The sequence below is a fragment of the Achroia grisella genome, unplaced genomic scaffold, assembly GCF_030625045.1.
Source record: "Achroia grisella isolate CSIRO2021 unplaced genomic scaffold, CSIRO_AGI_Agris_v1 utg461, whole genome shotgun sequence".
Classification (NCBI taxonomy): Eukaryota; Metazoa; Arthropoda; class Insecta; order Lepidoptera; family Pyralidae; genus Achroia; species Achroia grisella.
This window is the reverse complement of record NW_026712871.1, coordinates 1,053,390-1,078,553: the sequence shown is the minus strand read 5'-3', so window position 1 is coordinate 1,078,553 and position 25,164 is coordinate 1,053,390. Positions and strand designations below refer to the sequence as shown.

At 35.3% G+C, this 25,164-nt stretch overlaps 2 protein-coding genes across 2 annotated transcripts; one reads left to right on the top strand and one right to left on the bottom strand.

The window, feature by feature from the left end:
- Nucleotides 1-4,045: 4,045 nt before the first annotated feature.
- Nucleotides 4,046-4,620, bottom strand: LOC131845317 (U6 snRNA-associated Sm-like protein LSm4). Its single transcript, XM_059194366.1, has one exon. It carries the CDS (start codon nucleotides 4,510-4,512, stop codon nucleotides 4,087-4,089), a length of 426 nt encoding a protein of 141 aa, XP_059050349.1. The 5' UTR covers nucleotides 4,513-4,620; the 3' UTR covers nucleotides 4,046-4,086.
- An 837-nt stretch (nucleotides 4,621-5,457) lies between these two features.
- On the top strand, nucleotides 5,458-16,496 carry LOC131845302 (guanine nucleotide-binding protein-like 1). Its single transcript, XM_059194346.1, has 12 exons — nucleotides 5,458-5,651; nucleotides 5,816-5,931; nucleotides 6,647-6,794; nucleotides 7,197-7,344; nucleotides 8,170-8,310; nucleotides 8,851-9,061; nucleotides 9,410-9,583; nucleotides 10,230-10,432; nucleotides 11,006-11,121; nucleotides 11,913-12,047; nucleotides 13,038-13,135; nucleotides 15,151-16,496. The coding sequence occupies exons 2-12, from the start codon at nucleotides 5,832-5,834 to the stop codon at nucleotides 15,360-15,362; spliced, it is 1,686 nt and encodes a 561-aa protein (XP_059050329.1). The 5' UTR covers nucleotides 5,458-5,651; nucleotides 5,816-5,831; the 3' UTR covers nucleotides 15,363-16,496.
- Nucleotides 16,497-25,164: the final 8,668 nt, after the last annotated feature.

Here is a 25,164-nt window from a genome sequence, read left to right as displayed (position 1 = left end):
CTTAAAAAAAAAATATTATGGATAACGCAGGATGGTGTACCTTCTGTGTTTTCTCCTTTACCCAAATTTTGTCTGGAAAATTATCGCTTAAGCGATAAGACCGCCTTTTGTACCTACATACTATGTATATTTTATACTAGCTTTTACCCACGGCTTCGCACGCGTTAATTAATCCCCTTAAGGGTGGAATTTATCAAAATCCTTTATTGGCTGTTGCCTACGTCATAACATCTACCTGCATGCCAAATTTCAGCCCGATCCGAGTGGTTTGGGCTGTGCGTTGATAGATCACTAAGTTAGTCACCATTGAGTTATATATTTAGATTTTTCTTTTTAAAGGTGCAATAGTTATAAACCTAATTGGCAATATGCAGTAAACATAAAACAAACATAATGTATTTAAATTACACATGTATAATTATAATAAGGTTTGTAGTTAGCATCGTGCGAGGAATCGAACCCGCTTTTAGAAGTGAGGCGGTGTGGTAAACCGTTAGACCACCGAGATTCAAATACTCAATTACAATGATACTGCTACGCGATACTGAAGTTTATAGCAATATTGTTTAAGTCTATATTATAAGAACAAATGCCATAATATGAAAGTATTTTTAATTTAAACATAGTCTTTTTATACAAAGTCAAAATATACAAGTAATAAATTAATATATTGTTGTTTTTTTTAGCCTATTTATTTATTTTGGAATTAATATATTGTTGTTTTTTTTTTGGGGAGCCTATTTATTTATTTTGATTACATCCATATTGTGTTAGTAGACAACGCGTAAACTGTAAAACTTTATATGTAAAAATTTCGTGTCACGTTGTTTGACCGCGATGGACTCCTACTGAACCGATTGCAAATTTGATTTGTATATTGTGTGCAATTTGATCCAACTTGAAAGATAGAGTAGCTTACATCTTACATTTATGTCCGTGTGTTGTTTTATTCAAGAACCTTAGACACAGCAACGCGTGGCCGTGTCTTCTAGTTATATAGAGATATGCTCTCATTTCATATATATATGTCTACATCTAGATTAATCCAGAAGCATTAGGTCCGAATTTATTTATGTTTTATTGAGCAGTTATTTGATTTGTACTTCCTAAATTTTCTGGTGGCAACGACATTTTATTTTTCCTTTTGCTAAGTCCCTGGAAACCTGTTTGTTGGCTTTCTCTGGAAATGTACTGTTGATTTAATTTATTGGATTGTAAGATGCTGGTTTTCGAACAAATAAACTGAGTCATAACTCTATAGGTATAGTAAAATAAAATTGACTGGAAAATAATAGAAAACTTTTTTTGAAATGGACATATAAAATTGGTATTTTTTTTTAATTGTACAGAAAAGGGCGGGAATATTTAATAAAAATATATTTTTTTAAATCATATCAGTAATGCTCGGGTATTTCAATAAAAATGCTATCGTCGTGGCTCATGAACCATAAGTCGACTTGCTCGAAGCGGTTGTTCGGTTTCTTCATGTAATTGTAACTTCGGAATTTCCTCCTCTCAGTCGGACTTTTTAAAAAGAAGCATATAGTAAGGAACTCTGTAATATATTGTTAAATACATTATAGAAACCTTAACAAGTTATATATGATCGGAACACTGGCGGAATTGGCAACCATAGCGTGAAACCTTAAGACTTTGTAAATAATCACGCTGGCGTAAAGCAACGATCGCGTATAAGTTTTTTTTAATGGATGAATATGGAATGGTGCATCCACCTATTCTGTGTAGGCTAGTAGAGGATAACAGTATAACAAAGAATTCAAGTCAACCCATCATGGCGAATTAACCGTGATGGTTTACAGGAGATAGGGGGACCGTGTGGACGTCACGTGACATGGTACCTTGCTATATAGTCATAGAGCTGTCAGTTTTCGCCATAGTTAATTGTCGGAAAATTCATCACAACGCGACTAATTAACCTGACTTCATGCATGGTCTATGATCATACACTTATTCCATTTCAGCGCAGGCGGGTGCACTAATTCATTATATGTAATTAAATAGAAAATACTCTCCAGAACAGGTACTTACTCAATGTTAGAATATACATCCTCGCTGAGTAATTAAAAATATAATAACTTATGTTTTCGAAACAAAACGTTGCTATTAAAAATATCCTAACTAATGATAGTTGACCTTACGAAATTAAGGGCAAGCGTGATAATTTCTTTTATTTGTGTTTATGGAATGGTGTATACGTCTGCACTAATGGTATTACGCTGGCAGGTTACGAGTGGAGGATGATAAGATGAGCATGACATCAGGTTATTGCAGTATGTACTGGGACTTACCATAAAATGATAATGCCAGTACTCGTACTATATTTCTAGTAGTATTATCAACTGTGTAATGAAAAAACAATTGCTGGCTATGATTCAAGATCGGACAATACTCTTGGGTAACCACGAATAAGTGACTCACCAACAAATGTGCAGATTATTTAATATAATACAATAGGGAGAAAGGGTTAGTAATGTGGACTGATGACTCCATTGCTAGCAATGTACCATGTCAGGTTGACCTCCACCCGGTTGCCACTGGAAACCATCATATAAATTCCTGGTGAAATTACCACGATAGGCTAACTGATCTGACCTCATGCTCATCTTATCATCTTCCACTGGTGCCACGCCAGCAAAACCATTCCATTATCATCCATTAAAAATAAATCTATATGATTAATGTATTGATAAATACATATGTAATTTATAAAATACATTTAAAAAATATACTATAGTATTATTATTTATTTTCCCCTTAAATTGTTATTTGTTAATTTAATTATGTATTAACAGAATTTTTTCGACTATTTGCGACATGGCACTGTGAAATTACAATTTACTAATTGAGCGTAAAATTAATACAAAAATGCAGCATTCTTGAATTATGTAGGTAGTAACAAATTAACATGGTAATTGATTTTGCGACAAACTTCTTAGCATTGTATGGATTCACAGTACGGGTGTGGCAGAATGGAAAACTCCAGTTCCCGGGTGTTATGACCCGGGTGTAGGTTTACGGGGCTCTTTACTAATGTACATCAACACATTCCTTCCACCGCTCATGTATCTATCCCTGCTCAGACAATTCTAGAAGGAGCCTGCATTAGGCTTCAGACTTGTCTGTTCCAGATTTCTAATATAAAACTTACTGCAGTGCTAGAAAGGCCTAGACTTTTTAAAAGACCGTAGTGATTTCACTGGTATACCTCTGCCTCTTACTTGGACCTTATATGAATTAACCAACAAGTGACTCTCTGGTATCCTAGGGACGGGACCAGAAGACAGGGTCTCCAAAGAACACAATGGAAAGATGACATCAACCTGACTCTGGGACCGTTCTGGAACAGGGTTGCATAACACAGCTCAGTGGAGAGAGCTGGAGGAGGCCTGTGCCAAAAGGCACACCGAGTTGTGGGACATTTTGTAAAGCAGCAAATGTACTTCAACTTTTGGAAAAAAGGGCTATTATTATTATATATGAATTAACCACATAAGACATTTTACGTTAATTTGTTTGTTAAATTGTATTATTTATTTGTTTTTATTGAATGGTCTTTAGGTATATTTGTTTCCCATGGTACAGTGAACTCTACCAATAGTACAGGTATAGTATTTTCAAATATATTAATATATCTAGTATAGATGATGAAACACCTGCGTGCTCTGGAATTTTATAAAGCTATACATTCAGTAAAACTGTCAAAAACAAGTTTCAAGAAGACATTTAAAGTGGAATGTAGCTATCATCAACAATAATAAGTAACAATATCTTTCTTTATTCTCACAAAATCTTAAATATGTAGTGCTAAACAACAGTATTTAAAAGAGCAACAAGCAAGTTTGTTGCTTGGTCTTCCTGTGATGCCTACTATCCAAAAGAGTGGTAGAATAAAAAAATATAATATGGCTATTTACAACCTTAGTTTAGTTTTATTTCTATTTACTAATAACTATTTTAGCATACAAAGAGTCACTGAAGACACACTGGTTACAAAGACTTATAGCAATAAAACACTGGCTGACTTATAAAAAACTTAATTTATTAAAAAAATAAACTACATAAACACTACTTTTTATTTTTATTCTGTTGCGGATTCCGTCCTACATTCCCTCCACCTCGCGCCAAAGGTGCTGGCCTACCGCGGTTTCCGAACGCACCTCTTGCTCCGCCGCGTCCTGATCTCATGTTCTGACCACCTCCCCGCCCTTTCGAGATCTCGCTACGACCTCTCGCTTTCACTTGAGTTTCTTCCTTCACCATATCAATAACCTCATCAGGAATCCTAAGGTATTTTATTGTACTTCCACGTATATAACATTCCGGCATCCGCCAGAACTTGTCGCCGTCTCTTGATGTGCAAATAACTTCTCTGAGATTAATGTTCATCCAATTATCACAACTCACTAAATGACCGTTGTATGTTTCGCCATTTTTTAATTCGACCAGCATGGGATGGTTTTGGGCCGTTCTTAAAAGCGATAGAGGCAACATTATTACTTTAATAATTGATTTATAATTATCTTAGTATAAATTAAACAAAATACATTATTTACTATTTGAGGTATCTATCAAGTCAATTTTATAGGTTATAAAATTGGGTGTTTTATAAAGTCAACTGAAATTTATTCGGTTGATAAAGTTCTGTTGTCACTCCGATTACTACTTTTGCAATATATGTATTTATAAAGTAAATACGTAGGTACGTTATGTCTCGTATTCACTTGTTTTTTATGAATTATATTTTAAATGGTAAAAACAAATAAACATTTTTTGATGTTTATGAACTCAACTTCATTATGGACACCGACTAATGACGAGTGATTATTTAAAATAATGACTATATAGCAATCTATAACATTAATTATGTTATACGTATAAGATAATAATATATTGGAAAATAAATTGTTTATGAAAACGGTTTAGAAAGTATAATGAGCGAATCAATACAATTATTGTATAAAAAGTGTAATAAAAAGAACCTATTTTAGTAAAGCTTGACGTATGTAACTGGAAATGACATTCCTAGCCATGGAAAATAAATGTTAAATATTGTCAAAGCTGGATAATATTTTATTAAGTAGTGTTATTGCTTTTGATATACTTCATCGTAGTCGGCTATTTTATTAGTTCTACCGTAAACTTTGGTAGTATTTTATTCCCTTTTTGTGCAAAGTGATACAAAACGATATAGACCGTTAAGAAATTTTGGTAAACCAATTAAATGTTATTCATTTAAAATGCTAGTAAATCATTGCAAGACTTTGAAATATTAGAATTAAATATCAACAATAGAATAAGCAGATAGTACTAAAGAGTAAAACGTACACGTCTGCACAATGAGCTTACTCAAAGCTAGCAACACTAAGTCATAACTAGTGTTCAGAGTCGTAATAAAAAAATACACTAGACGTCATTGTCAAATACAACAAAATAGGGGTTAATGCCATACAAAAAGAAAAAAAAATTCATTGTCAATCAACCGGAAACCGGATAATAATAATAATATTTTCATTACGAATTCCTTATCAATATCACCTAATATTTTCTGCTTTAATAGAAAAAAATATAATACTATTAAGAAAGTTGTTTGAGATTCTTCTATGTATAAGATTTTTTAAATTGTAAACATTGTAAGTACTTTCCTAATTGATTTTGAGACGTAATAAGTTTTAAAACTCATATTTTTGGATAAATATTCCATTTAATAGTTAATTATACTTTAAATTCCAATCGCGCGATTATTTATACTTAATTTATACAGTTTTTAAATTTATTTTGTAATTATATATTTCAGTATTAAAAAGGTTAGAATGCCGCAAGCCAAACGCAAAACTCCTTTTAGCGGGAAAGCGAAGAAACAGCAGTTGCAAACGAAGAAAAATAAACAGAACAGAACTCTTCTTTTGTCGAGTAAGTATTTTCTTTTAATGGATAAATCCATACCTAAATATAAATTAAATTTTGCTTATTTTCAATTAAAGGATGAAATGATAAAATTTGCCGAACTTCAGCCGAGAACTTTCCTACCCCTAGCCGTGGCCTTAGACCAGAGGTTCCCAAACATTTTTTGTGTCGTAGGCCCCTTGCCATGTTTTTCGGTTTGGGTAGACCCCCCATTCTTACCTGGAATTTATTGTAAATTTCTAACTGTAGTAAAGTTTAGTGTTAAAAACATAAAGTACAAACAAGATGACCGCGATTTTAGACCCTTTGCAATTTGTCATAGACCTCTGGGGGTTGATATAGACCACTTTTTCCAAAGTGTTCAGACTAATCAGTGCCGTAGACTAAAGTCACATACGTCAGGCAGGTGAGTTCCTGGTGAATTTGCCATGATGGACTAACTGACATGACCTCTTGCTCATATTTACTCCACTGGAGTGCCCTCCAGCATAAATCATTGATGAACCATTCCATTATCCATAAAAAATTAAAATAGTCATATGGGTATGAAATCACTGGCTCTGTTTATTTAATTGTTTATTCTTTATTGAACTAAAAAATCAACAGGCAGGTTTAATGCCACATGGCATTCTCTCCCAGCTGACCTTAGGGTATAAACAGAAAGCGTTGTGGGGTATTAGCGAGAAACTATATTATTTATAATTGTTTTTTTTTTCATCAGCATCATCAGGCTCCAGTTCTTATGATGTCGTGTCTGTGAACTACCAGCCGAGTAAGGGCCGCGGTGGACGAGGTGATGCCAACCGCTATGCACTCAAGTTCTACCGAGAAACAGACGAAGACATGAAAGTTAAGAAGGAAGAGGCTCTGTAAGTTACAAGAATTTTTCTATAAACTTTTTAAATTATATCATTAAAGTGGTAGTCGTAGTGGAGTAAAGAAAATGTTTGACATGAATTTGAATGGGTTGAATGGGAGAGTAGGATTGACAAAAGATGGATGGATATTACATAATCAATCTATCTTTTTATCAGTTAATAATAATATCTCAGGACATCTCACATAACGTCATCTAAACTAAAGCTAAGCAGTGCTTAGCAGGCATGTTGGCATATGGTTGCAGTTGACATAACAAATAAGAAATAAAACAAATATATCTAAGTATTTCTATCGGTATTCTAGTACCCATAACACAAGCTCTGCTTACTGTGAGACTAGATGGCGCTGTGTTAATTATGCAAGGTTTTAAATTATTGTTGTAATACTTTCAGACAGTCCCTTAATCCAGTTCCAGAGAAGGACATGGAAGTAGACCCATCAGATTATTTCCCAGCTGACCTGACATTCCCCAAGCGTCCACCTTGGGATTTCAGCATGAAACCAGCTCAATTGGATGCACAAGAACAAAGATACTTTAAGGTGAGTGGAAAGCTGACGATAAAACACTAGTAACATCCTATATGGTTGTAGTCCACTCATGCAAGAAATAAAAGAAATATCTCCTTTGGAAAGTAAACACTCTATCCTGACGAGATAAAAACCATCACTCCTTACAAGAATATCTTTCAATTCTTGTCCCTGACGAGTCTTGGTAGTGAGCTTTGAAAAAAAGCAAATATAATAGATCTATGTAGATTGCAGTGCAACTAGTAGTAGTGGTCTAAGCACCTGACAATAGCCCAAACCTATCACTAAGAAAAAAAAGAATAATAAGGTGAGTGGATAACATGTGAAATTACGGGATAAGAGGCATCTTCATCCTCTAGAATGAAAATTTGTTTATGCATGTGTGCCGAACCACATAGGATATGTAGTGACATTTTCTCCTCAGCTTGGCAAAATCTGCAGATAATACATTTAGTTACATACAGTACATTTAATATTTGACACAACTATATAATAATTGAGAGAACTGTATAAATATTGACACAACTGTATAATAATTGAGAAATCTATATCTGTCACAACTATATAATAATTGGCAGAACTGTATAAATAATAACACAACTGTATAATAATTGACACAACCATATAATAATTGACAGAGCTATGATATAATTGACAGAACTATATAATAATTGAGAGAACTGTTTAAATATTGACACAACTGTATAATATTTGACACAACTATATAATAATTGAGAGAACTGTATAAATATTGACACAACTGTATAATAATTGACACAACTATATAAAATTGATAAAACTTTATAAATATTGACACAACTATATAATTATTGACAGAACTATGTGGACGGACTGCAATCTTCAGAACACTGGAGGCATGTGTCATATTTCGAGCTGAACTTGGAGACCTGGAGACAGCTGTGGCGCGTGCTGGAGATGTGTGATGTACTGCTGCTCATTGTGGACGTCAGATATGCTGTAAGTCCATCCATTATAATCCAGCCTCTGTGGTCTAGTGGTTTAGTACACCAACTTAGTTCTGACGGTCAGGGGTTTTTTCCTCATACATTTGTATTCATGAGTATTTGTATCATGAGTTCCAGCAATGAAAAAAGCTTATTCCTTTTTATTTCCGACAACGTACTTGCAGTTCCCCTGGTGTTGCAGGTGCTCATGGGCGGCGGTAATCACTTAACATCAGGTGAGCCGCATGCTCGTTTGTACCCTGTGTTATAAAAAAAAAATGATTGTTCGATCGATCCCCCGTCCAATTCAAATGGGCATCGAAATTGCGACGGCCTGAGCCGAGGTTCGGCACCGTTAGGGGGGGGCCCTAACGGTGCCCTCAGAGTAAAGTTGTATATGTCAGGCAAGTGTTATCCTTCAGCCACTCCATAAGTCCTTCCTTCTGTTATTCCTTGGACTGTTTTGCTGTGCCATCTGCACTCGCCGAGGTTAAATGTGTCTTTTAATTTCTGACATTGTTTGGTTTAATGTAATATCATACCTCTTTCCCAGGGCATGATGTTTCCACCGTCCCTCTACCAGTACGTCGTCAAAGAACAGAAGAAGAACATGATCCTGGTGCTCAACAAGATAGACCTGGTTCCAGCAGGCGTCGTGGCAGCCTGGCAGGACTACTTCACCAGCAGCTTCCCTGGACTGCATGTGGTATACTTCACATCCTGTCCAGGATACAACTTGAGAGGATCAACTAAGGATAAAGCTGGTATGATTTTTAGAAAGAAGTGATGAATTAGGATAGAATCAAAAGTAACAAAAAAAAACAAAAATAAAATATGTACATATGTATATATACATTAGACTTTGTTTTATGTTTTATACTATGTAATGCTTACATCAGCTGTACCCGCGGTTTCACTCGCATGCTCATCTTATCCTCCACCGGTGCCCCGCCAGCGTATATCGTTAGCACAGGCGGGTGCAACATTTCATTACCGTACATAAAAAAAAATATATTATTATTTGTCTATGGTCTTACTGAATGATAATTTAATTATAGTCGATATTCGACCACTGGGCAGACTAATACTTTAAATTGTCTATCGTAAATCAGGTCTTCAAGTGCGGAGAAGGAAAGGTCGTCAGCAGATGTGTGCAGAAGGTGCAACCAAGATCTTTGAAGCATGCAAGGATATAGTTGGCAACGAGGTGGACCTCACATCCTGGGAGAGGAAGATCAAGGAGGAGTCTGAAGTGGAGCTGGGAGAGGATGAGCAGACTGAAGTTGGTGAGTTTTTTTATGTAAAATTAATAATATGTCAAGACAATTAATACAGCGCTATCTAGTCCCAAAGTAAGCAGAGGTTGTTTTATAAATACCAGATGTACGAGTATTTCTTATGTATCTCTTCTAGACTGGGAACTCTCTTAGCGTACAAATATATGATGATTTTTCTTGTAATTACATCCATAATATACATAGAAAATACTCAGACGGAGACAAATATCAAGCTTTTATATCATACCTAATTTATTATTACTATTATTTTCACTATTGTCGCATTTTCTCAGCTTTTGCTGGTTTTTTACCACACTTACGGGTCAAAATAAAAGTAAGTGCAGTTGTGTGTGTATGTATGACTGTGAGTGTGTGTGTACTTATTGTGTGACTGGTATTATGTCCTTTTCGTCTATTTCCAGACAGTTCGACATGTATTTAAAATGGCAGCCTTTTTAAGGGTGATGTAAAGTGTTTTTTGTATATGATATGTTGACATGTCAGTTTCTAAATTGTTTATTATTATCTTTCATGCTAAGTTGAACCGTTAAATTCAGTTTGTGATTGATGGTTGAATAGATAGAGAGATTGATAGACACATTGATTGATGTTATTTTCGTGATCTAAACACAGTATTTATCATATTTTGTTCCAGGTGAAACGATCCTAGAGAAAGCAGATACAACATATTACAAACATGAGAAATATAAAAATGGTATACTAACCATAGGCTGTGTGGGGCAGCCCAACGTTGGGAAGTCATCCCTCATGAATGCCATCATGGGGAAGAAGGTGGTATCCGTCTCCAAAACACCAGGGCACACCAAGCACTTCCAGACAATATTTTTGACTCAACAGGTAACTTTACATGTGTATAATGAAGTCGGTTCAGCTGTCTGTTTGTTTAAATCTTTTAACTAGGTAACAGATTTTAATGCAATTTTAGCAATAGATAGAGTGATTCAAGAGGATGTTTTATATGTATAGTACATGTACACTTTGAGGCGAGGAACCCCCTAGCGGCGCCCTCAGAAAAGTTATAGCCATCAGGCGGGAGTTGTTCTTTAGCCGCTCCATAAGTCCTTCCTTTGGTTTGGAGTGCCATCTGCACTCGCCCCCTATCGTCCGCAGTAAAGGCCAGCTACGGACAACATTAGAAAATTTTAAAAAATTAAATAGATTAGATTTGAACTACATGCATAAGGATATAAATACGGTACATACACCAAGATAACATTTTTTACAATTTTTGTCTGTCTCTCTGTTTGTTCCGGCTAATCTCTGAAATGGATAGACCGATTTTGACGGTACTTATATTGGCAGGTAGATGATGTAATAAGAAGTAACTTAGGCTACTTTTATTTTAGAAAAATAAAGTTAAATTCCATGTGGACGAAGTCGCGGGTACAACTAGTATTAATAAATTTACAGGTCAGACTGTGCGATTGTCCCGGATTGGTTTTCCCCTCAAAAGTGCCACGGCCTATACAAATACTTATGGGATCGTATCCCATAGCGCAGTTACGAGAGCCATATACTACTATAAGGTATGGACATAAAAATAATCATTATTATAAAAATTTGACTCTACATAAGTGCTTATCTTATTTCAATATTATAAACGAGGAATGTTTGTGAGTATGGATATTTGTTACTCTTTCACGCAAAAACTACTAAATGGATTTTGGTGAAATTTTACAGTAATATAGCTTATACATCAGAATAACATATATGTTATAATTTAAAAAGATTTTATTTAGATTGGGCGAAATATAATGATAAATATCAAGCGGAATGCAGACGAAGTTGCGTATTAAAGTATGCTAGTATTAAATAAGTAGTTATAGACATATTTTCTTATTCTACCGCTCATTCGGAACACAGACTTATCACAAGAAGAACGAGCAAGAAACTTGCGTATTACTCTTTTAAATAAATATTGTAACTTTATTTTTTTTTTAAATGATGAATATTATATTCTATTTTTTTATTTTTTTTATTTATTTACACAAATTTATACAACATGATATAAAAACAATAAGACGCAAAACTGCTCAGCAGTTTGTCTGTAGCAAAAGCGTTTAACTTAATACTTATTTCTAATCTATATATACACACATACACATAAACACATTACTGTAGTGTAGACTCAGGTAGCACAATGTTTGTTTACAAAAAAGTTTAATAATTTCTTTTTGAATAATTTTTTGGATACATTCTCTAATAATCTTATATTTTTGGTAACATTATAATATTTTGGAACTAGATATTTTCTAGTTCTTGATTATTCTATATAATAATAATAATAATAAATTAATACGAACACTGTTTTATACAGATATTTAGCAGAAAGACTGGACCTACCGAAGTTGTTAAGGATCGATCACCCAGAAAACGATGATTCTTGGTCACCGAGGGATATCTGCGACGGTTGGGCCAAGAAGCGAGGCTACCTCACCGCTAAAGCTGCCAGGTATAGTTTATAAAATAACTTGCTACTCGCCCCGGCTTTGCACGGGTGTACATGTATTATACATATAAACCTTCCTCATGAATCACTCTATCTATAAAATAAACCGCATCAAAATCCGTTGCATAGTTTTAAAGATTTAAGCATACATAGGAACAGACAGCGACAGCGACTTTGTTTTATGTAATGACTAGCTGACCCAGCAAACGTTGTTTTGCCATATAAATTAAAATCGCTATTAAAAAATAAGGGTTGATGGTAAAAGGGTGAAATTTTAGGTTTGTAAGTATTTTTTAATGCCATGTAATAATCAAAAATAAAAAAAAATATTTTTGGGATGAGCCGCCCTTAACCCTGATGGGTATTAAAATAGTTATAAACCTATTCTCCAACCTACTGAATATACATATAAAATTTCATCAAAATCGGTCAAGCCGTTTCGAAACCTGTGACACGAGTATATATACATATATAGACAAAAACACCTAACTACTATTCATATATTAAATAATGGTGACTGGGTCACGTGTTGCTGTGGCTAAGGTTCTTGAATAAAATAATATAAGCGACTATAAATAGAATAGAATGAATAGAATATATCTTTATTCAACTGTGTGATACATTTTTTTGTATGTGCATAACAATATATATTGCAATCAGTTCATCTAGTTTAGGATCAATCGCGGACACAATGTGCAAATCAATAAATCGAAAAATAATTTAAAATTACGCGTCAAACAACGTGACATTTTTATATATAAAGATTGTACCGAACAGTTTGTGATGTTAGCTTTGGTCAGTTGTTTCACGAATCATGTTAAATTCATAGTGAGCATGTCGCGATGTGCTAACTGACCTGACCTCATGTTCATCTTATCATCCTCCACTGGTGCCCCGCCAGCGTATACCGTTAGCACAGGCGGGTGCACCATTCCATTATCATCTATTTAAAATAAAAAATGCGTGGTGTATAGATTAAATGTTTTCTTGCAGATTGGATACATACAGAGCGGCCAACAGCTTACTCCGGATGGCACTGGATGGGAAGATTTGTCTATGGCTGAGGCCGCCAGGGTACACGGAGCAACAAGGTAAGCTTCTCATAATACGAGGTAGCTGATTCCCTTCAAATTATATATATTATTATTAAAGTTCATCTCATTGCCGGCCACTGGTCTAGTACTTTTGAAGTAAAGCGGTGCTTACTTCAATGGTCGCGGGTTCGATTCCTCGATAGTACAAACATTTGTATTCTTAAGTGTGATTGTTTGTATCGCTCTTTTTAAATAAATAAATAAATAATAATAATAATTTCAGGACATATCACACATCGCCATCTGGTCCCAAGTTAAGCTAGCTAAAGCTTGTGTTACGGGTACTAGATAACTGATACATGTACATAGATTTTTTTTTCGTATATATACATACATATTATACATAGAAAATACCCCATACTCATGAATACAAATGTTTGTGCCGTGCGAGGAATCGAACCCGCGACCATCGGACGTAAAGCGGTGTGCTAGACCGCTTGACCACTGAGGTCGTCAAAGCTCTGGGTGTTTTATATGTACATTACGTATGTATTTATGACAAAAAATGTATTTAAGTATATATTTCAGTTGTCTACCCATAATAAATAAATGCTCTGATTAGTTTGGGACCAGATGGCGCTTGTGGGTCGTCCAGGGTTTGATTATTATTAGTATTAATTATAATAACAAGTAGATCATAAGAAAAAATATATACTAACCATATTTTACATTTATTTGTTAAAATTTCTGTTGGATTTGAAAATAGAAAGGTTTTATTATTACTATGTTCCCATGGTTCTCAACACTTAATCTTTTTATAGTATGAAGTTGTAATCTTATATCACCCTATGGTGCAGTTCGGCTAGCTACTTCAGTTAAAACAAACTGGCGAGAATCTCAACTGGTACATTGTTTTCCGTTCAGTCCGCGCAAAGCATCGAGTATATATTTACTGTTTATAACTGTATTGCATTGTATTAGTATTATATTTATCTATATTATATTATGACATATAATATCAGGTATACTATATATTATTATTTGTATATATTTATTTGCATTCATATATATTATATAATATTTATTAGTAACATTGTAATTGTTTTTTGGCATAACTGCCCCACAACGCTTTCTGTATACCTAAAGGTTAGCTGGTGTAGAATGCCATACAGCATGAAGCTCGCCTTTGTACAAGTTTTGTTGTGCATTAAAGAATAAAATGAATAAAATAAAATATATAACTGTTTTTATATATGTTTATTTTATTTATATTACTGGCGACCCTTTTTTTTCGGACTATTCTAATGTTCTGTTAGCCACAGCTGGCCTTTATAGCTTCACCTTACGATAGAGGGCGACTGCAGATGGCACTTAAAACCAAAGGAAGGACTTATGGAGCAGCTGAAGGCCAACTCCCACTTAACGGATACGACTTTAGTGTAAGGGCACCGCTAGGGTTGAACCTCAGCTCAGGCCGTCGTAATTTTGATCGTACGGAGGTGTATAACGCACAGACAAACAAATATAGTAAAAACTTTTGTGTATTGCATTTCAATGACGTGATCTCAAGAGTTGGATATTGTTTAATAATTTTTACAGTGTTCAAGAATGTTTTACAAGATTTAATCCTTTTTTTCAATTAAATATGGAATTAATAATTATGGTAAATATTACTAATGAAGTTTTTTTTCTTAACAACATACAGTACCAATATTATGTAAATAAATACTTCAATTTTAGAAGAAAATATTTAGTATGTACAAAGTTGGGTTCACGATATTATTACATATATGGTTTTATTTTGATTGCTACGGTGATATAGCGGATTAGACACCGATTTACTTTCGATGGTGGCTGGTTCGATTCCTCACACGGTACTATTGTATTCAAAAGTGTGATTATTTGTTTCGATTTGGGTGTTTTCTATGTATATTATATGTATTTACTGAAAAAAATTAATATTTCTATCATTGGTCTAGTACTCACAGTACAAGTTCTGTTTAGTTTGGGACTAGATGGACTGTGAATTGTTCAGGGATACTGCATTATTATTGTGTTGTTTTTTTTTCCAGAAACCTACGCAACTTGTAAAGAGATAAAATACATAAAGTGGGTGCAAGCATTAACTGAAGATAACGAATCCAGTCCCATCACGTCGGAGTCTGATGACGAGAGGCGGACAGAGTCGTGTGACAGCGCCGACTGTGATGACAGCAGTGATAGCGACCAAGAGGAGACTATAGCAATGGCGAACAAGTTCAACATGCTGGCCAGCGAGGACTAGACGACCGAAGTTTCCAGACTTTCCATACTTTTGGCTCTTTTCAGAACTTTTTCACTCTTTTTCAATCGTATTCTGACCTTTTTCGGACTTATCATCATTTTTTCTGAAGTATTTCGATCTTTTCTGCCATTTTCTATTGTTTCCGGTCAATTCTCGATGCTTTCTGATCTTTTTCGCTCCAAAATTATAGGTTATATCCTATTTCTTCATTTTGGTATAATTATGTCCGTGTATTTTATAACCGGGAATATGAAATACAATTAAAGAGTAATTTCGCCGATTTATTATCAATTTATAGTGAAGACTGATTTTCTTATTTATTTGATTAGTAGAAAAAGGTGTTTTGTAGGTGGGCAAGCTATTAATATATTAATTTTCTATTTGTAACGCTAATTACGTAATGCAAAAACTTTGTATAGCTTTTTACGAAAAATAAGCCAACGTAGAAGTTTGAATTTAGCCACAGATGAAGTTTATGTGGAGAAGAGAATGCAGAAGTATAATATTTTTATATCTTAATGCTTAAAATTAATAAAACAACACATTACACTTACCATTTATACTCTATTTACCTCATACCGTTCTTTCTACTATATCATACTGAGGAGTATGAAATTCCTTTTTCTAATAAAAAGATATTTTTTTATATAATAATGCTTAAAAATTAATTAGTGTAATGTTTTATTTAATTATTAGAGTAATAATAAAATAAAAGATTACACTTAAAACCATACATTTGGCACCGCATATATATATATAGACATACATTTAGTCTGACAATAGAACCTTAATAATAAAATATAAATTATGGTTAAAATGTGACCATTAGACGTCCGCTAGTATAAATAAAATCAAATTATTTTTGTAGTATATTCAACGCAAATATTGTAATATTGAATGAAAAAAAATGTATGCAGTAGTGGCATCTATAATGTACATCACACATTTAGGGACGGGAGGGGGTTGACTAATTACGGAATTATGTGACAATAGGGGACTGGTCATAAATTTCGTAACATCACATTTCATTAATAAATATTTTAAATGGAAATAAAACTGATTACTAATTTAGTATATTATCATGAATAGATGTAACATGGCTAAATATGTGACATAACAATTGGAAAGGCTTGTCACAAATGTGACCTAGTGTGACACGGTTGAGATGATAATTTAAAAATCATGCATAACAAATTCTTTGGATCAACTTAGGGGTCATTGATTAATTATTATAATAGATGATGCCTCGGTTGGTATTAGAGTTATCGAGTTATTTTTGCATTTATTCAATCTATACTAATGTATTAAGAGCTATAGAGACAGACAGAGAGAGAAAGAGAGAGAGAGAGAGGATTTTGTTACGAAGAAAGTAAGCTACATTATTTTAAGATACATTATTCCAGACTATTATTTATTTATTTATATATTTTCCAACTCATCTATTTTTACAGGTCTTTGCCTAATACAATAGTGCAGTCAAACATTATTTTTTAAATTAATTGTAACTTATAATAAATAACGTTTTTATGATTTGTATGATTTGTATTTGTATAACCAAAATACGAATCATATAAATGACCTTGATTCGTATTTCGTATATGTTACTATATATACTAAACTCGCAAAGTTATAGCACCGAGCGAAGCCGGGTGGGCAGAGATACGGCAGCTAAGTACTTATTTAAATTTGAGCGGCGCGAGAATAAGAAAATATAAATGACCTTAGTGCTCTAGCGGTTTAGCACACTGCTTTATGCCCAATTCACACTCAGCCCGAGTGGTCAGGTTTTTCGCAGCGCGCGAGTCAAACACGAGTGGAAACGCGAGTCCCATTCCATTGCGCTGCCACTACATTCAGGCGCTCCCTCGATTGTAGGTTTTCGTGCGCGAGTCAATATTTCCGGCAGCGCGAGTGGCAGGGGAAGCGGCTGAATATAAACGTTGCATTACTTCCTATAGTCGTGAGTTCAATTCCTCGCATGATGCAAATATACAAATATTTGCATCGTGCGAGGAATTAATGAGTATGATTGATTGTATGGCTCTGGATGTTTTCTTATTATGTATCTATTAAAAATTCAGTGTTTTAAATATTTTTATAAGTTGTTTAATACCCATGACACAAGCTCTGCTTAGCTTAGAACTAGATGGCGCTGTGTGAATTGTCCAGGGTTATTATTATTAAAATAGTGCGTAATAAAAAATACAAATGTATTGTTAAATTATTATGTAATAATTTGGTTACATAAATGCATATATAATTTACGGGGTAGACAGAAATGAGTTCCATTGGCGTCTGTCCTTACTTTTTTTATTGTTTTATAATGGAATGATACACCCGCCTGCGCTAACGGTATACGTTGGCGGGGCACCAGCGGAGGATAATAGGATGAGTATGACGTCAGGTCAGTAGTTAGCCCATAACCACGTAAATATCGACCAGATATTAATAGCTAGAGGTCAATAGCTCCCTTTAGTCGGGTTAAGGGGATTGTTAGTAATATGGATTAATAACCCCATTGCTATCAATGTACCATGTTAGGTTGACATCCACGTTGTTCCCCTTGGAGACCATCGTGATAAATGACCTGACCTCATGATCATCCGTTTCTCCACAGGTGCCCCGCCAGCGTATACCGTTAGCGCAGGCGAGTGCACCATTCTATTATCATCCATAAGAAAAAAAAGTTACCTTTACCTCTTCCCCCTAAAATGTTTACTAACTCTGACAATGTAATAGAAATTGTACAAAACTATTTGCGTGATAAAAACCGGCTTGTTTTGTATAAATATAGTAGTTATTTATACTTGTTAATGAATAACGTTAAATATATTTATTGCTAAATAAAAATGTATTAAAAATTATGTATTTCATTGATCGTATTATTCTAAGTCCTTGATTTCTTTTTCGAAGCGGCTGTTCATAAATTACGTCATACGTTAAAGGGGGTGAGATAAAGTGTGACAAGAGCAGTCATAAAAAGTGTGACAAGGGGGGGAGACAAAGTATGACAAGAGCAGTTATATAAAGTGTGACAAAGGGGGGTGAGACAAAGTATGACAAGGGGTGATACGAACTGATAGTGTGGGGTGATAAGAAATGTGACAAGGGAGTGGGAAGGAAATTTAAATTTCTTAATGTCACATTTACAAAAATAAGGGCAGTATTGAAACACGAAATTTAAATTAATATAAAAAGAACTACATTAAATTAGGTATTTTATGATGGTGCACCCGCCTGCGCTAACGGTTTACGCGGGCCGGGGCAACAGTGGAAGATGATAATATGAGCATGAGGTCAGCTCAGTTAGCCCATCGTAATAAATTCACCTGGAATTATTCGCTATTACGACGGTTTCCAGGGGGAACCGCGTGGAGGTCAACCTGACATGGTACTAGCAATGGGGTCGAGAGTCCACATTACTAACAATCCCTTTCCACCCTAAAAATGGCAACATATGTAATGTCACACTAGGGGCTTAGTCTCACAAATGTGACAAATTGTGACAAGAACGAGGGAGAGGTCAAGAATCTCGAAATTGCTGTGACGTAATTTATGGACGCCCTAAGGTCTTACTAATCTAACCTTATTACAGTCTAAAGTTTTTTTAATAGTACGTTGGTGGCAAACAAGCAAACGGCCCATCTGATGGTAAACGAAGTTGAGATAAAATAATTAAATTGAGATAAAAAGATAAAATGAAGACGTAAGAGTATGGGTGGTAGGTAAATATAAAGTGCAAGCTCATTTGAAAAGAATAAGAGCTTAGTTTCTTGTCAGTTCTTAGCTCGAAAGCATTCCGAACTGACGGTAGATTTGACATATCATAGGAGTCACCCGCCTGCGCTAACAGTTTATGCTGGCGGGGCACCAGTGGAGGATAGGATGAGCATGAGGTCAGGTCAGTTAGCACATGGGGCCGTTCACGTATTATGTAAGAAGATTTATTACAATTATTTACCCTCCATCTTCCTTGTCAGCAAAATAAGCAAAGCTCTTACCCCCTCCCCCAAGCTTACGTAAACATTTTTCAATTAATGTATTGTTTTTTTAGCAAAGACTGTGAGGGTTGCCATTATGTAAAAAAGTAAATAACTACCGATGACGTAATCATAATCTAGACTCCTCTACCCTCCATGTCATCCAAAATAAGCAAAGGACCGACCCCCTCGCCTCGCATACTGCTTACGTAATACTTGAATGGCCCCCATCCTGGCAAATGCCATTTTGCCACGGTGGTTTCCAGGAACCGCTTGGAGGTGGACCTGACATGGTACATTACACCCATACATGTATAATTTTTATGTTAATTTCAGGTAAATTCCTCTGGATTAAATGAGTGACTTGACCTCGTGCTCATCTTGTCTTATATTCTATCTTACACTGGTGCCTCCTCTGCTTACACTGTTGACTCAGGTGGGTCTATAATTTTATATTAATTCAACAGACCAAATTAATTTTTATTTATTTTGCAATAAACATAGGCTATTATTGCTAAACATGTTTCGTGTTCACTATTCACAATGACTCGCATGCGAGAATATCCAATGCCGTAAAATTAAAAAAAAAATGTTAAAAATTGAAAAAAAAAGCGAGGGTGGAAGTCGTTTTATCGTTTGGTGTTCGCATTCTCGTTGTTGTAAAAAATATTTTATACGCAAATATTATTATTAGTTTATTTACGAAACAATAAAAAAACGCAAGAGTTGATGCTGTAGAGCAACTATTGTCGGTTTTGGCGGTAAACAGGTAACCCGTTCAAAAGGCAAGTTCAAGAAGGACTGGGAAGCCTCGCTGAAACCGAACCGGCAATCCTCCCAGTACAAGGTGAGTGTTCTCTAAATTATGAATCTCTTGCTCATAATCCTTGTTCAAAAATGTAGGTAGTCATATTTGGCCTACCCTCTTTTTTCCTCCTTTTTTACATACCATTACGTGGACTATTGCAAAGAACTCCTTACCGAGTCGACACGCGCGCGAGACGTTTCTAAACTTTTTTTTTTCGGACTACTCTAATGCTGTTGGCCGGAGCTGGCCTTTACATCTTCACCGGACGTTAGGAGGCGAGTGCAGATGGCACTCCAAACCAAAGGAAGGACTTATGGAGCGGCTGAAGGCCAACTCCCGCCTGACGGATACGACTTTAGTCTGAGGCCACCACTAGGGGTTCGAACCTCGGCTCGGGCCGTCGTAACATCGGTCCCCGTTTGAATTGGACGGGGATCGATCGGAGGGGTTTCTAACCTAAAAGTAATAATGTGTTATAAACCTAACGAGTGCAAGTTCTTGAACAGTAATATTGTGCTATTATCTATCCTGGACTCTGATACGAGCTGAAGATCAGCGAAAATCTTGGCGCATCTAAAAGGTACGACTGACTTTCTCTCACATGCTTCCACATTTATTCTACACCATCTTTGGTAGCAGAGCTTTTCTTAACAATCCTATTGTCATAAAATACAGTCCACTAGAGACAGATGCATTGATATTATTACAGTTTTTTTTTCTCTTCTCCTCCATCTTTGGCATTATTACAGTTGTTGTCATAACATTTCGTATTACCACAGATAAGATAATATGGTTTTTCCTAATTAATTAACAGACATTAAAAAATAATTAATCTATACATCTATACATATAAACAATTGGAGTGTCTGAATATTGAAATAACCAATTTTTACTACATGCATATGAATATTAATTTACACCAAAATAACATTTTTTACAATTTTTGTCTATTTGTTTGTTCCGGCTAATCTATGAAATGGCTGGACCTCGACGGGACTGGATTTTGACGGGACTGGGACGGGAACCGCGTGGAGGTCAACCTGACTTGGTATATTGCTAGCAATATGACCATCATCTGCTTCTTCCTTATCCCATTTATTTGGGGTCGGCGTAATATGTTTTTCTCTTCCATTCATCTCTGTTCGTAGTCATTCCGTTATTTACTCCCTTTCTCACCATATCATCTTTCACACAGTCCATCCATCTCTTTTTCGGTCTTCCTCTACCCTTATAACCATCCACATTCATATGTAACACCGTCCTTAGGATATGATCTTCATTCCTACGCATTACATGCCCATACCACGATAGACGATTACTCTTTAACCTCTCTGACATCGGTGCCACTTTCAAACTTCCTCTGATGTATTCATTCTTTATCTTGTCTATCCTCGTCACACCACACATCCATCTCAACATTCGCATTTCAGTTGCATGCAGTCGTCTCTCATCCGTCGCCTTTATGGGCCAGCACTCTGATCCATACATGCTAGCTAGCTGATACATACATACATGCTAGCAATATGACCATTAGTCCATATTACCAACAATAATCTCCTTTCCCCCCGGGTGTACGTATAAACCTTCCTCTTGAATCAATCTATCTATTGCTGTTTTTAGCAACATTACAATCTGTTGCGTAGTTCAAGAGATATAAGTTAACAGACAGCGGAAGCAACTTTAACATTTTATACCTACTCTTTAAAGATTTGTTCGCTATATAGATGACATTAGTTTGATCAAACTTAATTTTGTCCCTGTACGTAGTTTAGTGCCTATATATATAAATGAATTGCTGTTCGTTAGTCTCTCTAAAACGAGAACGGCTGAACCGATTTGGCTAATTTTAGTCTTGAAATATGCATGGAAGTCTAGGGAAGGTTTAAACGGCGATAAAATATGAAGAAATTGCATGGAGAATAGTAAAAACAGCAATATTATTTTCCCATACAAACTGTCAAACAGGGTGCGTTCAGAAATTTATTCTGAGGCGGAACGGAGTATATAATTTGTCAATGAATTTTGCAAAATACACGAGGAGATTCCGTACTCAATACAAATCTTATATCGTCAGAACAATCATATTATATTCTACTATTATAATGATTTATAGAAATTGAATTGTACTACGTCGACCGGACCCTCCAATATTTCAAACTCAGACACTGCAGCGATAAAACCCGCCCGCTCCCGCTGCACGGGCGTGAAGATATGCGAGTTTACAACTTTAACAATAGATTGAGGTCTGCAAGTGACGAATCTTTGATTTAGATACGGGCAATGTGAATATTCAAAGAGATAAGGACCCGCGGCGAGGTCCGATAATAGAAAAAGGGACAGAAATAATCTTTATTCAAATAAACTTAATATTATTTATTTATAAACTTTAATGCATAAATCTATACTAATATTATACAGCTGAAGAGTCTGTTTGTTTGAACGCGCTAATCTCACGAACTACTGGTTCGAATTGAAAAATTATTTTTGTGTTGGATAGTCCATTTGTCGAGGAAGGCTTTAAGCTATATAACATTACGCTACGACCAATAGAAGGGAAGCATCAGTGAAAAATGTTGCAAAAAACGGGGAATATTATACATATTTGAATTCCGTTGCGTGCGCGGAGCGAACGAAGTCACGGGCACAGCTAGTACACAAATAAAGGTGCATTTAGCGGACTTAACACCTTGAGGCATTTTCTCCCAGTCTGGTTGACTGCGAGACAGATATTCATGTGGGCGGTGCATTATCAATTATATACATGTAGTACATAATACTTACATAAATGAATAAATAAAAACAATTAAAAAATGTGAGCATTTTTGGTAAGTCGAGTCGTCGTCTTAGTACGTCGAGAGGTAAATAATGGTATTTACCTCTCGACGTACTAAGACGACTCGACTAAGTTGCACTAGCCGTGGTCACGAGCTGACTGAAAAAAAAATAATATAATCATAGATAGATACAATTTTTATTCACGTTTAAGGCAAACACACACAAAACACTGCAATAATAAAAACAAAATAAAAACAGATATACAATTACATTAGCCAAGTCAAACAAAATACAATACACAACATATATACAGATAAAATAAAATGCAATACAGTTGACAACAAAAACGGTATGAATTTGCACGATGTGCTAACTGACCTGACCTCATGCTCATCTTATCATCTTCCACTGGTGCCCCGCCAGCGTAAACCGTTAGCGCACTCTCACAACTCTCAAAAAAAACGTGTGTGTGCACAGCCCATACGCAAAAAGGCAGCACCTCAGTGTATTGTTTGCAGAGACTCCAAGCAGCCAACCATTGACATCCAGGCACTGCCCAGAGACATACGCGATCACTTTTGAGTAGTCATATTTTTTTGTTCTACCACTCAATCGAAATGCAGGCTCAGCACAAGAAGAACCTGCAGAAGAATATAAGAAAAACTATTGTTAAGGGACTGTATAAATGTATTTTGATTTCAAGCTAAGTAATTAAATATTTGACTTATATTTCTTTTCTACAAACGTACAAACATACAAAAAGTATTTTGTATTAGAAAGTACGTACAGTACCTATACAGCTATACATAGGTTTGAATTAGTGCTAATTGGTGGTTTGTATTCACACACTTAAACTTAAAAATGTAAAATAATAATAAAATTATTTAAAAGAGCAACACGCAAGTTTCTTGCTCGTTCTTCTTGTGATGAAACAGCTTTCCGAACGAGCGGTAGATTAAAAAATGTAATGACTATTCAAAAGTGCTTCAATGTAAGTTTATTTGAATAAATGATTTTCTATTCTATTCTATTCTTTAGTTGTAAATAAAATTAAACAAACCAGAGTTAACAAAGGAGTATAACGTACTGTTAAATTTTATTACCTGCCGGACTCTAATTTTGTTGATAGAACTAGTGATGATACATTTATCGATAAAAGTAATCATAGCTGTATATCGATATTTGTGTACCCAGAAATGTATGTTCTTTTTTTGCAAACAAACAAGCGATCGACGGTTTACGCTTTCCGTCAGGTAAGTTGTCACCTGATGAAAACCGTCGTCGTTAACAGTCGTTTATGTACACGATCAATACAACTTATGCATTGCCGTTCTAGAGGATCGACAATAATAAATAATAGGCTTGTCTCTTATCCTGTAATTTTACTGCCTAATGGCATCGCATAGTTTTCGCTTGCCATCGACAGGCATCATCCCCCTACCTGCTGAACCCTAAGTGGTCTCTGACAGTGCGGTTTCAGAGGAGCTTCCTCCCGCGTCCACTTACATTGTGGAATTAACTACCTGCTGAGGTTTTATCACGTGACTACAGCATGAGGTTTTTCAAGAAGGGTATATTAAGGTTTTTTAAGGGTCGGCAATGAGCACGTGACATCCTTGGTATTTCAGGCATCCATAGGCTACGGTAACAGTCTATCATCAGTTGGGCCGTATGCATGTTTGCCATTTTACGTACAAATTACGTAGTATGTAGAATCAAAACTAACTGCTTGGTGGCTGAAATAGATGAGTTAGATGAGTTAGAGGTTAATGTAAACGATTTTTATAAAATTTTGAAAACATAATTAAAAAAATAGATTAATATTATACATATATAATAGAATACATTAGGATTAGGAAGGTTTATATGTACAATAGGTACATGTACACCCGGACGAAACTGGGGCGAATAGCTAGTAATTAATTTAGAAAAGTACTTTTTTCATCGACATAGTTTATCGATATTTTTATCGACAAATCAATCGAATACGACCCAACACTATTCAACAAAGGGTTGCCAGGATAAACCAAATTAACCCTAATTGGGGTGTAACTGCTTCAGTTAAATTGGAATTTTGGGAATATAGCATCCCACAGTCCGAATCACTATCTCTACTGCAACTAATTTTAATACAGTGAGTTTTGATGACCCGGTGACTGGACTGGGATCCGTTTGGGGTTGGTAGGACGTAAGTTACGACGGCAATGGGTTCTTTTAAATATTAGGTCCAATATTTCAT

What these genes read in the sequence shown, in the direction of transcription:
- LOC131845317 (XM_059194366.1), bottom strand. Translation starts at nt 4,512, where the DNA reads ATGTTGCCTCTATCGCTTTTAAGAACGGCCCAAAACCATCCCATGCTG.
- LOC131845302 (XM_059194346.1), top strand. Translation starts at nt 5,832, where the DNA reads ATGCCGCAAGCCAAACGCAAAACTCCTTTTAGCGGGAAAGCGAAGAAA. An exon ending in CAGAACTCTTCTTTTGTCGA is followed by an intron (nt 5,932 to 6,646) that starts GTAAGTATTTTC and finishes TTTTTTCATCAG; the next exon opens with CATCATCAGGCTCCAGTTCT. An exon ending in AGGGTACACGGAGCAACAAG is followed by an intron (nt 13,136 to 15,150) that starts GTAAGCTTCTCA and finishes TTTTTTTTCCAG; the next exon opens with AAACCTACGCAACTTGTAAA.